This window comes from Culex quinquefasciatus, chromosome 3 (genome assembly GCF_015732765.1).
Source record: "Culex quinquefasciatus strain JHB chromosome 3, VPISU_Cqui_1.0_pri_paternal, whole genome shotgun sequence".
Taxonomy (NCBI): domain Eukaryota; kingdom Metazoa; phylum Arthropoda; class Insecta; order Diptera; family Culicidae; genus Culex; species Culex quinquefasciatus.
The window spans coordinates 68,404,362-68,422,415 of record NC_051863.1 but is presented as its reverse complement, the minus strand read 5'-3'; the positions used below and the strand labels follow the sequence as shown (position 1 = coordinate 68,422,415).

The window sequence follows — 18,054 nt, the reverse complement described above, 5'->3', positions numbered from 1 at the left end:
ATGAATGCATCATCAATCAAGCAAAATGAAACCTTAACTGATTTCATTGCTAGACTTAATTATATTCTGACAAAAATAAAAAACAATTGTGGCTCCGAATTTGAATTATTCCATCAGCATGCCATGGGTAAAGCTGTATGGAAAATAAAAGATTTGTTGTCCATCGACACAATTATTATTTTAGGCCAAGCGTCTACTTTAGACGAAATCAAAATTACTTTGGAAAAATTAAATTTAGGTGACAAAAAAATGTATGGTAAATTTCTATCATTAATTGACAGAGCAGGAAATTTAGAACAATCTACAGCTCAAAACAACGGAGTTCAATATTTTAAATTCAAAAACCATTTTCAACCATGTTTAAATTCTGGGAAAAAAGGTCCCCAAAACTTCAATCCCAGGTATAAGGGTAACAATTTTAATCCATTGCACAATAACAATAATGATGCAAAACAAGGAAATATTTATAGAATCCGACAACAAAATAACATGAATTACTATCACGGTAAATATAATTGGAAAAATTTTGCTCCTAAAAGGGAAAACATTCATTATAAAGATATAAAAATTAACCCTGATTATAAGGGTAAAACTTTCGTTCCATTTTTTAAAAACAATAGACCTTATTTTATAAACAATTACGAAAAACAATTCAAATGATGAAATCTCGTATATTCATGCTGAAAATTTCAACAATCCAAATGTCAGCGAAAACCTTTGTGACAATACTGAAAATCCAATTCTGCATAAAAACAAAAAAACAGCAGAATATGAAAATTATAGGGAAATCAAAAATAATTCAAAAAATTTCGAGCTTTCAGTTGGGCCGAAGCTTTTGCCCAGACCAGACGTAGTCAACTCGAGCTCTGTGACAAGTGTTTTTTTCCCTGCCTTGTGCCTTTGTGCACACTGAAGAATCGTTCTCTATTTCATTCTCGCAGCCAGCAAAGCATTTGTTGCGACAATGACCACTCTGCGACCACGTGAAAACACCTTCAAGGTGGACCTTAGTGTGTTCCCCAAGCGTCCAAGTTTTGAGGAAATCCATTCTTTTGTCCACGACACCATGGGACTACGAATTGATCAAGTGAAACGTCTGCAAATGAACCACGTGCAAAACGCTGCACACGTGAAATGTGACACGCTCAAGACCGCCCAGGACGCTGTTGACCAGCATAACGAACGCCACGAAATTGAGGTGAACAAGGTGAAGTACAAGGTACGGCTCCAGATGGATGATTCATCTGTTGAGGTTAAGATTCATGACCTATCGGAGAATGTGCGCAACGAGGACATCGTTGCATTCTTGAGGCAATACGGAGATGTTCATTGTATCAAGGATTTAGTGTGGGGGGATAGCTTTGCCTACAAAGGTGTCTCCTCTGGCATACGTGTTGCAAAGATGACGCTCAAGAAAGACATCAAATCGTTTGTGACTATCCAGCAAGAGCAAACTCTCATCACATATCGAGGTCAACCCCGGACTTGCCGCCATTGCGGTCGCATTTCGCACCCTGGAATGACGTGCACAGACAATAAGAAGCTCGAGGGACAAAAGAACGCTCTGGATGAGCGTCTTAAGTCTGCACAGTCTACCTCGTCCAGCTACGCGATTGTGGTAGACAAAGGAACCGAAAAACCAAACGATGTACCTACACCAAGTGCGCCACAGACGCCGCTCTGTCCGATTTCGAGCAGAGTGACTGATGAAGTCGAGCAGTTCTTTACACTCGCACAAACCGCATCCTCCTCACCAACACAGGAAGAAGACGTTCAAATGGAAGCCGAAGATGACCCGATCGTGAAGGACCAGAGTACCCAGCAGACCTCGGAAGATGGACAGCCCGAAGACAACGTTACTGATTCGGCGACGATGTTCAAAGTACCAGCCCTTCCCCTCTCCACCAACACCGTACAAAGTGGTATCTCCGAGACCGACGAATCGTCCTCTGACGGCTCGGGGTTTCAGGGAGTAAAACCGAAGAAGCCACGTGGTCGACCAAAGAAACTAAAGACAAAGACATAAACTTTCTCTTCTAAAAACAACTCAGTTCAAAATTTGAAACAATTTGAGAACGTTGATTGGTAGCTAATATTGTTCAAAATCTTGTAAATTGTTTTCTAGACTAAATTGTGCTCCAACATTAGATACTTATCTATCATGTTAAATAATCTATATGAAACTGTGTAATTATGTGCTAAATAAACGATTTTACAAAAAAAAAGCTTAACGAGAAACAAAATGAGCAAATTAAAATTATAAAAAATGAAGATAAAAAACAATGTCAAAAACTAGATTACCAACAAAACAAATTTAAAAATTATTTCATTGAAAACGAGAAAAATATTTTTTTAAATAAAAATGATTACTTCTACCAACAATTTATAGAATACTTAGATGATCTAAGTAATCAGTATTCTTACTGATAAACAAAAAAAAACACACACACACACACACACACACAATCATGATAGACATATCTTAACCATCAATTATGTTGATATTTGGCCAATATCAATTATCAATCAATGTTAAAGATTTACTCTACCTTGATCGTAAGTACAAAATATTTTTAAATCATATATATTTTCCCGGAGAATACATCTGATTTAAATATAAGTTCAGCAAAAGTATAATTGAAAATTCTATCTAACAAAAATCTATGAAAAGCATTCAGCGTACACAAAAATGAACCAAAGCAAATATTTTTGCTGAATACAAAATCATTTTCAATACAAATTATTCGTAAAAAATAAAAATAAATGGTTCAGAACATATAACAGATTGAACAAAGAAAAATGCTATGCAAAAAGCTAAAAGTAAATCAATTTATTATATATATTATACAAATATTACAAATAATTCGAAAACTAGCAAAATATTTTCCTAATTTAAAATCATAGTATGTCGAAAAAACAGGCGAGCAATCATAGATATCGAAATCAACCTTTTAACACTTCAAATTTAATCAATCGATATTGTAAATATGATTTAAGTTTGATTGATTTAATTTGGTTTGTAAAAATCAATTTCATATATTAATTTTAAAACATAAATTTAAAACCATCATATATTGAATAAATTTCTATTAAGAACACTGCAACATAATGTAATGTACTTATCAAAAAATTCACACAAGATTGATTCATATTTTCCACTTTCAAATCAGACACAAGAAATAATCTTAAAGTTAAAAAAGTTTTCAAACGAACAATATACATGGAAATATTTTCAAATAGGTTTACTAATTGCTGTCATAACACAAACATCATAATTTCACTTCATTTAGTATAATAACTAGTTTTACGTATTTTTTATAGCAATTTCTCTTATTTTACTTATTTTACTGTAAGTTAGTGCATAACAAAATAAGGAGATTACAAATTGTGACTTTATACTCAATAAACATGACTTGAATGATAGTATTAAAAAAGGAACAACAAACAATTTCGTAGATACTTATGAATATATAGATCCCCTAAAAAAAAAAAACGTTACCAAATATGTATAAAAAGAGAAAAATCAGTTATTATTCATGAAAATATAAATATTATAGTTGTACCAATTGAATTAAAAAAAAAAACAGTTCAAAAATAATTAGTAACACAAATACATGCATTATTAACACATTTCAACATACAACATAATTATAAAATACACTAAACACTAAAATACACTAAAAACACACATATAAACACACAAACAAACATCTTGATTATCATTAAACATAGTTTTGAAATTTTATAAAATACATTTGTAGTTAAGTAAAATAAATACAAAGTAAATAAGTAAAATCTGCATAAGACAAAACTTATTTTTGTAGGGGGAAGGAGACCCCCACGTTCAAATCTTCAGAACCAAACAATTCTATTTGTTTGCCATCTTCATCTTCATCTTCATCTAATCGTCGCCGAGATCGTGGTCGTCATCAAAAGATTCACGAAAACGAAACCGTTAATAATCGAAACGGTTCCAAAACAACAACATCAAGACATCTTCAGCACCATCATCACAAAGTGTATTCACACATTTTCAACGCCTACAGTCATCCTGCACATTTCACATTTCAAATATATTTTATTGAAATCTTTCAAATTTTAGGAAATGTAATCAATGTAACTAGTATAACTTTCGCGTCTTTCAATTGTAAAACATTATTTTTGCTGTCTAGAAAAAAACATATTAAATTAAAAGTAAAATTAATAATAGCACAGTAAACAAAAATATGAAACGAATCCATTCAAAATCAGTAAACATAAAAATATTATTATTTAGCCATAAGAATTATCACTGATTTACTACTTTTATTGTATCCTACTAATCCCGAGTAAACCGCGGGTAATCGGTTCCATAAACTAACATTAGTTTAAGTAAATTTTGTAAACAATATGTACCAAACAAAACAATACCGTATTTCAGAAAAAATCAAAAACATCATGAAAACTTATGAAACAAATGACAACAATCTACATAAAACAAAACCTCTACAAATTCAGACAACACATCTATAAATGTCACATAAATAGGTTTCAAAGTATTGTAGCACTATTGACAACATTAAATGATAAGATAAAAAAATATCTCTTAGATAATAAAAAACCTTTTCCGAGGGGGATAGTGATGTTGTGGCCTGAACCACAACACGCCCTTTTTCCCATATTTACCATCTCTGTTTGGCGATATAAGACAATAAAACTTATATACGTCAACAGGTAAACGCAATGACTAAATCTAGGAGGTTAAATGAAGTTAAGTCGATAGGTAGTCAATTATAATACTAGGGAGGTAGTTGATCTACCGACATGGAAATACTTAATAAAGGTGAGCTCGTCCTTGGACGAGCAGAGTTGAAGTACAACGGAACAAGTGTACATTCTTTTATATTAAAGAAAGTCCGTGATAATAAATATTAACATGCGAAGTCATTTTTGTAATTTTTTGTAGGTCAGTGTTTTCAAATGGCAATGTTTGGAAGCTAATAACTTTGCGGGAAAAAACCATAGAAAATATTATGTCTGCGTCAAAGTTGTTCAAAATTTAATAGGGCATCCAATTTTCCCGGGTTTTGAATTTCCCGGTAAACAGGAAAAATATTTTTGGAATCCCGGGAAATTTTTGAAACACTCATAAAATCTATGATTTCAATACATTCGTTATGTTTCTCAAGTTTAAAATCATAGAATTAGCTCAATACTATTTATTGGTGATAGTCTACACTTCAATCTAAACAAGAATAGTATTTTTAGATAGCTAAAAAGATATGTTGTTCTATGTTGTGCTTTAAATTTTAAATGCACCACAATTTTCAATTCACAGTGATTTAAATAAAATAAATCTACTAGAAAAGCTTGAATAATTCTTTTAAAAAGTCTAAAAAACCAAAAAAAAAAACGCCAGTCCATGTGTAGTTTTAGATACTTTTAGACATCTATGTTATACTTTTTCTTTAAAATTTAAAATCATGAAGTCTTTTCCACTCTTTTTAAAAATATATAAAATGAAATAGACAATATTTCAAGCGCTAGGAGTTTTGCGGATTTGCAAACTAAAATTTCAATAATTTTCCCTTGTAAGTCAAATGAATGCTGATATATGCTGAATACACAATTGAATGCTTTTAAAATCTTGTCGATGTCTAATTATTTAACCGTTCATCTATTTCCACAACCAAATCTGAATCTTGAATCCAAAATTTGATATTTTTATTTCGGGAATTCTCGTGACAAAATATAAAGATTCAAGATTAACAAGAATAAAGTTTACTGTTGAATTTCGCCTAAAATTTTACTAAAATCGATCATTTTTGTGATGTTTTCTTTTGGAGTAGGGTTATAAAAATATGATTGAATGTTTTATTTCAACGCAACTTGGACAGTCTACATTGTTCAGCAGGTTCATTTTACTTCGTGAGTAATGCGTTTCGCGACAATTTTGGACACCAGTTGTGATACATTATGATGAATAAGAGTAATAAACGTTTTAACTTTTTCAACAAAGTTGCATGTATTTTGTGTATTTTTTTTTAGCAATTGTTCTGTTTTTCTCCACTTTGATGACTCAAACTGTTCGTTCGTGTTGTTTGTTTGTTGGGTGGTGTAATAATAACAAAAAAAAAAAAAAAAACTTCACTGGTACTGATTTAAACTATGTACAAAAACTAAATTTGGGTGTCCTTCATCACGGGTTGAAGAAGGTTTGGAAAGAGTATTTTACGTGATTGCTAGTCTTTGTCTTCTAAAGTGTGTTTGTGTGAATTGTGGGTGTGGGATGACTTAGTGGTGGACCAGCACGGGGTGGGCGACGACGGACTTGTGGACAACTGGGACTGGGTGGACGGAGTGCACCACCGGCGAGGACACGTAGGTCTTGTGGACGACCGGGGCAGCGACGACGGTCTTGGTGATGAGCGGGGCAGAGTGCACAACCGGGACGGCCTTGACGATCGGGGTGTGGTGGACGGCAACGACCGGGGCGTGGTGGGCCACGACGGCGTGCTTCACGACCGGGGCGTGGTGAACCACGTGGCTGTAAGCGGGGAGGAAGAGATCGGTTAGGACGTCGGTTGGGTTCCCGGTTGGATGGGTAACTTACGAGGACTGGTGGCTGACGGCCACAGGGGCGGCATGGACCACGGGGGTGTGGACAGCGTGGACAACCGGGGAGGAAGCCAGCACGACTCCTGGGGCTGGGGCGGCGACGGCGGCGGCGAACAGGCAGGACACAACGAACTGTAACGAGGAGGAGTGGGAGGTCAGTAACGAAGTCACGATCACCATACACTTGTGTTTTTAATCCTTTGTAATGTCCTTGGTAATAGCACTTGGATATCACACTCTAGATCACTTTGTGTTACGCACCAGCTTGAACATTTTGACGGTTTGTTGTTGTTTTGTTTACTAAACAAAAGTGTTGACTTAGATGAGGTTGCTTACAGTGCACTACAATTGACTGACGATAATCGGTTGGGCCGGCTAGCTTTTATAGTGAAAATATCGCGTTGACGCGAACCGACTCGTGATCGCCAAGGAGTCAACGTCGCCGAAGTCGCTAGTCTTCGCCGGTCTCTCTCACTCTCGTAAGTTCTGCCGTACTATGCTTCTCTCTACACGCCGCTTCCAAGTCCAAGTGGAGGTCCTCGAGCAGAAAAAAACGACACCCCGAAGTGACATATTAGGGTACAAACACACACAGCGCAGCACAACTTCAACCCCAAGAACACGATCTCAGCGACGATCAGGTTTGAAACCGTAAATTTTGAGGCGCGCGCGCGTACGCCTGAGATCAGGTTTCCGGAGAGTCGTACTTCAACGAGCTTCCTAGACAGGCAGAGGGTGTGGAGGAGGCCGCTCGCAGGTCAAACGCGCGCTGAACCTCGCGCCAAGATCAGAACGACCTGTGTGTGGGGAGGAGGAGAAGGAGTAGTTTGGGGAGGTGTCCTCGCCGCGTTGAGAGACACTCGAGGGGGGTTCGCCAATGCGGAGGTAAACTCGATTTGATCGCGCTGAACAGCTGAAACGGAGATCGCGCCTTAGTAATTATGCTGCACGCGAAGGAATCGGTTGTGAGGTGTCGATTAGGTTCTGGGTTGTTGTAATTTGGTTTGCCGTTCGATCAGTTGCAATGTGATATTGATAGAGTTAGAGTTTTGGTTCAATAAATAATTTCATTGTTAAATAATGTGTTTGTTTCCTTCATTTGCTTGAAATTTCTTTACCATAAGTAAAATAATAAAATTTAAATAAAATCTAAAAACAGTTGCACTTTTTCAGTGATTTTACGTTTTAAACATTTAATTTTCGACTCAATTTCGACCAGTATGCAGAGTTTTGTATTACTTCAATTCTTCTTAGTTTATTAAATTTCCATGGATTCTTGCTGGTGTTGTTGAGATTAAAAAAATGTTTTACATGAAAAGTAACAGAAACTCGTGGTTTGTCCTGAATACCGTAAAAGGAATGCAATTGCAATGGTATATGGTGTCATAGAAGATTGTTTGTGATTAGTAATAATGTTGACAAAAGTGGCAAAAGATCAGGTGGTGATGGTCGTTGAAAAACAAAAAATGAGCTTTCAATATTGCAAATGCAATTGCACTGCCAAATTTGAGAAGAATTGGCTACAAAATTATTTAACATTAAATTCATTCAAACTTACTTCAACACTTGCTTTTAAAATCCCTAGCCTGTATCTCGTCAGTGTGAGGATAAACAAAAATGCTGTAGATCTAGATAGTTCTTTGTATTTGACTCAAACCCACTGTAAAGCTTTGCAAAAAAAAAACAATTAACATTCATTTTAATATTATTGATTATTAAGATTAGTGAAATTTCACGATTTCGCGGACAGCGTGAAATCCGTGAAATTTGGCTTTTTCCGTGAAATCCCGTGAAATTTAATGTTTGTATGAACTGTAACGATTTTTCTCAAAATGATTTATCAAACTCAAATAGAAATACTGTAGAATTAAGCGAGTGAATACTAACATAGGGTTAGTTATATTTGACGATTTTCGTGATTTTTTTCAATTGTCACAATTTTTTTTTAAAGTTTATGTCGCACCTTCAAAGTTCGCCTGAATAATCAGGGGGCAAAAATATTTTTTTCGGAAAACTTCAAAATGTTAATGAAAATTTAAGTTTCATCAACTGAAAACCAGTTAAAATGCATTTTCCCGCGTTTATAATCATATTCAGCATGTTTGAACTCCTTTGAAAACATTTTAAATTTTCATGAAATACCGTAATCTGGGGCGAATCGGGACTACAGTCTGAATATGGACAGCAGTTTGTAGAGCCCTTTAAGTTTTCAAATTTGGAAATGGATGTACACATTTTGTTGGTCTGGGTCTGTATTAACCGAAACCAACCAGAAAAATCAAAATATTGTGCTCCAACATGGTTAAAACTGCTGTCCCAATTCACCCCATGTGTCCCGAGTGACCCCAGTTTACGGTACCAATGTACCGTTCCACGAAAAGTTCCATGAATACCTCGATATTTTCAAAACTAATGATTGGAAAGCAACTGTACGCCTGTAAAATGCATTTAAAAACACTTTTTTCATCCAAATGTTGAAACCTAGGCTTGTAATTTAAATTTTTATATTTTTTTTATTTTTTTGGCCCCCCTCCATTCTCAACTATGGTCAGAGCCGAGGGACATAAACTTCTAAAAATATTTGCAACGGCCTAACAGCATTTTAAATATTTCATTCATACAGACTATTTAAGTAAGTTTTATTAGTTTTCTATCGAAAAGCTTGATATGAACCATTTGAAGAATTGTTGATTTTTTTCAGATTTTTTTAGAAACTAACTAAGTTTAGTAACATTTTCATTCGCTGTAATATTTTTTTTACTGCTGTTTTATTTGAAAAGCATAGTTTCATAAGAAATTAAAATAATCAAGCTTATTAGGATATTTTTAATCCTTGAAATCAACTGTCGAAAATATTTCAGATTTTTCTTAGTCCTGTTTAATTTTAACGACATTTGATTATTTGGGTGGATGATTCCCTTGAAAGTTATACTACCGTAATCTGGGGCGAATCGTGTCTACAGTCTGAATAGGGACAGCAGTGTTTAGAGCACTTAAGGTGAAGCCGTTGATAATTTTCGAAGAAATTTGATCATCACTATAAAATATTCTGTATTAAATTCAATTTAACGAATTTCAGCACCAAAAGGAATCAGCATGTGCCAGTTGTTGCCATCTTGAAGCCACTGAAGGAATTTTTGATCTAAATCAATTGTGCTTCAAAATTTATATAATTTTGTGGCACAGTCATTGACGTCCTAGTTGGCAATCATTGATTAATGGGCACTATTCTAAACAACTTGTTGAAGGAATTTTGTCAAAATATTGAAAGCGACGCAAAATTTATAACTTTGAACGAAAAATCATGACAATGATGGAAGTCTTCACGTTAAAGCTTTTAAATTTAGAAATGGATGTACACATTTTGTTAGTCTGAGTCTGTACTAACCGAAACCATCCAGAAAAATCGTAATATTGTGCTCCAACATGGTTAAAACTGCTGTCCCAATTCGCTCCATGTGTCCCGATTGACTCCAGTTTACGGCACTAACTTTTTTGTTTTGTTTTCATTTTGAATAAAAATTTCGATTTCGCTACAAATATTTTATTTTTGCCTATGCATTTAAAATATAAATTTTGAATAGGGAAATGAAAACCTTTAAAATTATTTTTAAATTGCTAAATGTTGCAAAAAATACAATTTATTTAACTCATTTTGGCAGAACAAGATTGTAAAATCTTGCTTTGATATGAAATTCAATAAAATAAAGCCAATAAGCGAAAACTTTTTAGCTTTATTAATCGAATATTAAAAAAAAAGCAGTTCAATAAATGAGAATACGCATGTCCTAATGATTTGTTTCAAAATATATTTAGAGCCCATCTATAAACCAGGTGGAATCTTTTTGGAAAATTAGGAGATTTTTTTGTGTCAGGTTCAAATTTATTGAAATTGCTTTTAGTTTATTTAAATAATATATTATGAAGCATATAAAGTAGTTTCTGTGATTTAAACATGAGATTTTCAGAGTTATTTTAACATTTTTCACGTTCCGATTTTTTAAACATTGTCCATAGGTGACAATTTCTTAAAAAAAACATTAAAAAGTTCAGAAAATTTGAAGATTGGACCTATGGTCGCTAAGGCATAGCAAATAAGAGAAAATCAAACAGGGTAATTAAGGTTTTCAATATCTCAGCAACTAATTGTCCAGTTTTGAATACATTACATGTTAAAAAATGGAAATAGAACAATTACCCTTATAACTCAAACATAGGTAAATTTTTAATGCAAAGTGTTCGTAGTTATCTGAAAAATTGAGTTTGTTTTGCTGTCGTTCTACACAAAATTGAAATATATGTCAATTTTGGACTATTCTGACTGATAATAGATTTTAAGTTTTGTTTGACAATTTTTTTTTCAGAAAATCTCATAATATCTAATAATTTGTTCGGAAATTCATTGAAAGTGAATAATAACTGTCCCAGTCAGCCATGCCTGATATACAGATAAATCTTTATTATACAGTTTTTTTTGGTCCCAAAAATCACAAAAATCTGTGTATACAGATTTTTTGAAAATGATTTTATTTGAAAATTTCATCAATTTAGTAATTGAATAATGCTTTAATATGATTGAAAAGCTTAAATCTGTTGTGAAAAGTCTAAAAAAATTTTCTATGGCTTCGAATGTGGCATGATACAAATAAAATAAAGATTTATTTTTAAGAAAATACAGATCTCCCATAAAATAATCTGGCAACGTTGGTCCCAGTATATGCTTTTAAGAATTATTAGTTTACAAAGCATTGTATCGTGTTTACCTGTTGTTTGGAGAGATTTGTTTTACAAATATTTGGGAAGAAAAAAAATCCCAACTATAGTGCGATCAGGGTCATAGAGGGAAAATAGGGACTCTGGGCGATAAATTTCATAGCGTTTTTCTCAGTTGCACTTTTTCCAACATGAGACAATTATTTCGGTAATATGGTCAGGAATCATTCACAAGTCGCCGATTCAATCGCTTGAATCGTCAGCGCGCAACAAATCGCGAGTTGGAAACAGTAATTTGGACGATCACTTCACACAGGTATCCAAATCCTTTATGATTTCTAGGTGCTCTTTCACTAACACTAAAAATATGCAGTTGATTGGCCTATGCAACCAAAGGAAATTCAGTTCGAGTTTTTTTCGAATCTGTTTGTTTTTGAATCGTTTTTAAATTTTGAATTCGATATAAGTTTAGGTTAATTTTACCAAAAAATATCCCCTACAAAAAATAAATCTACAGTTCCAGTACTTTTCAAAATGATCAATCTATGTTTTTTTACAACATAAATAATCTACGAATCACTTTTAGTAACATTCTGAACAAGTGATTTATGTAAAACCACACAATTTTACTGCAAACATTTTTTTTGAAGACGAGCAAGCATATCATCTCTTGATCTTGACTACGCGTATAAAAAAACCTGTTTTCTGCGACCACAACCAGCACAACCCAGGTCTATCCAGTACCTCAGCAGAATCAGTAATTACATGGTACTTAAACACTCTAAAGTATCAAACATGAAAACACTATGATTTTGCTGGATTGTGATGTACATCTAAGACAACAGAACAGAGCAGAGCATTGAACGAAGGAAGCAAAGGAACGGTCAGGTATCCGCAAAAAAGGAGTTCAAACCAGTCCGGACTCGGCGATGACGTGTGTATTATTACGGGGAGCCACTACCGAAGCCCATGTACTCAGGTCGACCTATCCATCGTGTAGGGTTGATAAGTTGAAGACCTCTACCGCAAACCACAAGTATTGCTGACAATACGGGGGTTGTAGTTCTGAATGCTGTGCGGTGTACCTATTGTGTACAAGTGGGACAGAATGAAAACATCGTTGGCTCTCGTTTTTGCTCTCAATTGGAGTAATTTACGGTGGTGGCTCGGACGTAAGTGCAGAAAACTGCGAAGGCGCTAAATAATGCAAATAGATTTGCAAAAAAAAGTTATACAGAATCAAATTCTGTTGGGATATTAATATTTGCAATAATGATTGTTTTCTATTTTATCTTTCAAAAGAAATCTGAAAATCATAGTGATGTATTCCATTTACTAAACATGGACCAACTTCACACGAATTTTTAGAGTATGCAAAACAGGTCATTTATTCAAAAAACTAACTTAATCCACATATTGATGCCCTTCCCACTCCTAATCAGATATGGAGCTCAAAAAAAAAAAATGGAAATCATTCTTATATTTTTTTTTGTATGGACAAACTTAGGTTCAATTGAGATACGGGTTATTGAGTGTATCTGTATAATTTAAGTGGTCATACTTTTTTTGGAAGGTCTTTTGATTACCTATTTAGAAAAGTACATTTCTTCGACGTCGTCGTGCTATCATGTCACACCCGCCATTTTGACGTTCCGAGAAAAACGCGTTTTAATGTTTGACCTTGAATATTCAAAAACGAGAGCACGCAATGTAAACAATAACAAACACGTTTTGTTTGGCTCACCATTTTGTGCATTGTCCCAAATTTTGGTTGAAGTTGGTTGCTAGAGTCCCGAGTTATAATTACAAATGTTTACGGTAGTCTAGCTTGTACGTGCGACAAACGCATCCTGACTTTCCTGGCCTGAAATCCCTTTGGCCTTTTGTCGCACTTACATCAATTTTCATGGAGTGACAAGATAGCACGACAAGATTGAAACTTCTTTCATATGTAAAGTGACAAAAATGCACGGAGTTTTTTCGGTTTTTGTCGAATATCTCAGGATTGAAAACGAATTTTGGGGATCTGTGAAGGTCAAAAGGTGAGGCATTGTGAGCTGCACAAAATGGCGTTCTTAACTCAATTTGGCCCAAAATGCACGTAAGACAAGTTAGCACGATGGCGACGACTTGATACATGGTTGTCAGATTTTCATAAGTTTAAATTCGTTGGATAGGGCTTTCGATTACTTAACCAACGAGGGGTCGGATGATGAAACCGAAAACGGCTCCAAAAAAGTACATAAATCACCCTTAAGTGGTCATAACATTAGACAGGGTTGCCAGATTTAGGTTTCGTTGGAAAGGTCTTTCAATTAACTTTCCAACTATGTATGATATGGGAATCTATTTATGGGAAATTATCAAACCTAATTTTTAAGATAACTTTTGAACTACTCATCGGAACTCCAAAAAATTCAATAGCGATATTCGGAAAGCCAGTGCCGAGCAAACTGAGTGACAAGTTTGGACACACACTTACACACATACGCACGGACAGACAGGTCGATGAGTTTTCTGTGAAAAGTTAATTTTTTGAGCAGGATTTTAGCCTCAGTGAAGAAAGTAAAATTTTTAGAACCCTAAAAACCAAACGTTTTCGTTTTCAGAAAAATAATTTTGAAATTATGTGTTCAAAAGTTACAGCCACTTATGCCACTATGTAAAATAATCAAAATGCCCTTGGAAAGCCAAAATACGATCTAAAATCAATATTTGAATCAGATCAGAATCATCGCTCAGTGGCTCAGTGGCTAATCTACAGTCACTTAACATCAGAATAGTTATGTTGGTTCGAATTAATAAGTTGTTTAGAAAAAGTACGTGACTTTTCTAAAATTCACATTAAAAACTTGTTGTGCTGTTATACATTGTTATGCAGTTGTTTGTTCACCTTTGATATGTAAACGTCAACTTACCGTAGATATTGGAATTTTCCAAACCGTACGTTAAGTAGGGGAAAGTGGGGTAAAACGACTTTGCTCGATTTCATTAACCCTCTACTGCCCAATTTTTTTTCGAAAATATTTATTTTTCCCGGTCATTTTGAGCAACTTTTGTTCTACAAAAAACTTTACTTCTCTTGTTTTATGTTTTTCTTGTTTTATTTTTAGTATTTTAATTTGCATTTATCTTGTTTAGTTTATGTTTGTTTTTGGTAGTATTTGGCCTATTCTACCATCTAATATAATTACATTTTGCCTATCTTATTTTTTCAGTCATTTTTTCAATTTTTTGCATGTTTTTCACATTTTCTGCTATAGAATGGCACCATCATCATTTAAATTGCGAAAAAATGCGTAGAGGCATAGTCTGGGACACTACAAAAATTACTGCATACTTCTTTTTACTGAAAGTATAGGAAATGTTAGTAAAAAACACAGCCAAAGTTGACCCCTAAAAAAATGACATTTAAAAAAAACTGGCTAAGTCACATAAAACAAGTTAAACTCCCAACCCTGAAATTTTCTAAAATTTTAAGAGTTCTTCTTTCCAATGCTTTTTAAAGATCAAAAATCGGTTGGAAAATGGCGATTTTTTAGATTGAAGCCCGTCTAGAGGCGGGGTTAGGTTGTAAAGGGTTAACTATAATTCAGAATATCATCAAAAGAACCGTTATAATTTCATAAGAAAAAAAAGTTGAAGATCTGGCAACACTGACAAACGTTATGATCACTCTTAGTAGATTGACCAAATTTTAACAAAAGTTATTAAGGTCTGATATTGGTTGAAAGCCAAAACAACTTTGGAATAACGTTTTTTGTTATGGAAGAATAACTGCAACTGTTATTGGAATGCTCGAATTAGTTGTTAAAATAACAAAAAAAAATAATAACAATGATTTGTTCGAAGAATAACTAAAAGTATTATTAGTCTGTTAATACAATAACAATGCAATAACAAGTTATTTCCGTCTGCTCGGGTTTCTTTACTGCTCCAATGTAGAAGATCAGATTCTACGTAAAATGTTCTAGGGGAACAGCATCTAACTCCATCGTGCCTCTAATGTTGCCCTATCATCACTTTTAGAGTTTCTTTCTTTGAAAAGGTCCTATAAGCTATTGTGATTCATATGATTATAGGACCCTTAAAAAAACTCTAGACTTTGACGTTGAATTAAAGCTCACAAAAGCGTTTTTAACTGAAATCGAGTGGTAAATGGCCTAATAGGAAGTGAGCCAGCAAGTTTCCATCAATAGAGCAATTCTCTCAGATTTAGGTCATTCGATTTTTTTTTGTATTTTTTAATCCGACTGAAACTTTTTTGGTGCCTTCGGTATGCCCAAAGAAGCCATTTTGCATAATTAGTTTGTCCATATAATTTTCCATACAAATTTGGCAGCTGGCCATACAAAAATGATGTATGAAAATTCAAAAATCTGTATCTTTTGAAGGAATTTTTTGATCGATTTGGTGTCTTCGGCAAAGTTGTAGGTATGGATATGGACTACACTGAAAAAAATATACACGGTAAAATCTTTTTTGGTGATTTTCTATTTAACTTTTTGTCACTAAAACATGATTTGCAAAAAACACTATTTTTATTTTTATTTTTTTTGATATGTTTTAGAAGACTTGATGCCAACTTTTCAGAAATTTCCAGGTTGTGCAAAAAATCTTTGAGCAAGTTATGAATTTTTGAATCAATACTGATTTTTTCAAAAAATCGAAAAATGGGTCGCAAAAATTTTTCAACTTCATTTTTCGATGTAAAATCAAATTTGCAATCAAAAAGTACTTTAGTAAAATTTTGATAAAGTGCACCGTTTTCAAGTTAAATCCATTTTTAGGTGACTTTTTTGAAAATAGTCGCAGTTTTTCATTTTTTTAAATTAGTGCGCATGTTTGCCCACTTTTGAAAAAAAATATTTTTGAAAAGCTGAGAAAATTCTCTATATTTTGCAATTTTGAACTTTGTTGATACGACCCTTAGATGCTGAGATATTGCCATGCAAAGGTTTAAAAACAGGAAAGTCCCACCCAAACAACACACCATTTTCTAATGTTGATATCTCAGCAACTAATTGTCCGATTTAAAATGTTAAAATATGATACATACGTGAAATTTTCCGATGTTTTCGAAAAAAATATTTTCAATTTTTTTAAACCAATACTAACATTTCAAAAGGGCCAAACATTCAATATTACGTCCTTTTAAAATGTTAGTACTGGTTTAAAAATTTTGAAAATATTTTTTTCGAAAAGATCGGAAAATTTCACGAATGTTTCATATTTTAACATTAAAAATTGGACCATAAGTTGCTGAGATATCGACTTTGGAAAATGGTGTGTTGTTTGGGAGGGGCTTAAAAATCATCAATTTTCCTGTTTTAAACCTTTGCATTCCAATATCTCAGCAACTAAGGGTCGTATCAACCTGGGTGATGAATAGAGAGAATGCGTAACGTGATTTTCGAATGGTCCCACTTTGTTTACATCCACAAAGTAGGAGGCTGTTCAAGCACAAACATGACTTTTTTCTTACTGGAAAATGAGCTGTTTTATAATCAGTAGCTTGTGTTTCATTTTTTCTAGTATTTGTCATATTTTGCTGGAAAATTGTGTGTGTTTTCAAATATCGATCGGTTAGAAGAGGTTTCTCTTTTTTACGGGTGACGAAGAACTGCGGCGAGAGTGTCATTCTGCGATGTTGCAGATAAATTCCCTGGTTGATTTTTGAATCCTGCAGCTCTATCTGGTCCAGCGAAAAAACATCGCTAATTCTAGCGTAACTGATCCAACAAACAGAGAAGATTTTCAGTAAACTTGGTTTTCAAACGGAATCAAGCAATAAAGACAACTTTTGGATGGATACAATCGCATCGACTCCATTAACAACTTCCATTCATAATTATCAAAAATGATGATCTCGTCTGTAACTTTCTTAAGATTTCTTGACTTAAACTCCAGGTCCTCAAAAGCCACACATTTTTTTCATTCTTCCAAAAAAAATCAAACAATTTTTAATGATCGATAACAATACTCTCTACTTTTGGCGAACAGTAAATTGGTTCCTCTTTGACAGTTTCAAATTGAGGCCGTTTTGCGAACCACTATTCCGCACCCAGGTATCAACAAAGTCCAAAATTGCAAAATTTAGAGAATTTTCTCAGCTTTTCAAAAATATTTTTTTTCAAAAGTGGGCAAACATGTGCACTAATTAAAAAAAATGAAAAACTGCGACTATTTTCAAAAAAGTAACCTAAAAATGGATTTAACATGAAAACGGTGCACTTTATCAAAATTTCACTAAAGAACTTTTTGATTGCAAATTTGATTTTACATCGAAAAATGAAGTTAAAAAATTTTTGCGACCAGTTTTCAATTTTTTAAAAAAAATCAGTATTGATTCAAAAATTCATAACTGGCTCAAAGATTTTTTGCGCAACCTGGAAATTTCTGAAAAGTTGGCATTTTATGTCCTCTAAAACATATCACAAAATACAAAAAAATAAAATAGTTTTTTTTTGCAAATCAAGTTTTAGTGACAAAAAGTTAAATAAAAAATCACCAAAAATTTTTTTACCGTGTATCATTATTTTTCAGTGTAGTCCATATCCATACGTACAACTTTGCCGAAGACACCAAATCGATCAAAAAATTCCTTCAAAAGATACAGATTTTTGAATTTTCATACATCATTTTTGTATGGCCAGCTGCCCAATTTGTATGGAAAATTATATGGACAAACTAATGATGCAAAATGGCTTCTTTAGGCATACCGAAGGCACCAAAAAAGTTTCA

General features: G+C 33.7%; 2 protein-coding genes across 2 annotated transcripts in view; both read right to left on the bottom strand.

The window, feature by feature from the left end:
* Positions 1–18,054, bottom strand: part of LOC6051290 (neuropeptide SIFamide receptor) — a 358,514-nt gene that overhangs the window by 35,960 nt on the left and 304,500 nt on the right. The gene's annotated exons all lie outside the window — the stretch shown is intronic.
* LOC6051295 (A-kinase anchor protein 14) lies at positions 5,979–6,965 on the bottom strand. The gene is made up of 3 exons (XM_001867712.2): positions 6,859–6,965; positions 6,593–6,729; positions 5,979–6,526 (listed from the first exon to the last, which is right to left on the bottom strand). The coding sequence occupies exons 1-3, from the start codon at positions 6,868–6,870 to the stop codon at positions 6,274–6,276; spliced, it is 402 nt and encodes a 133-aa protein (XP_001867747.2). The 5' UTR covers positions 6,871–6,965; the 3' UTR covers positions 5,979–6,273.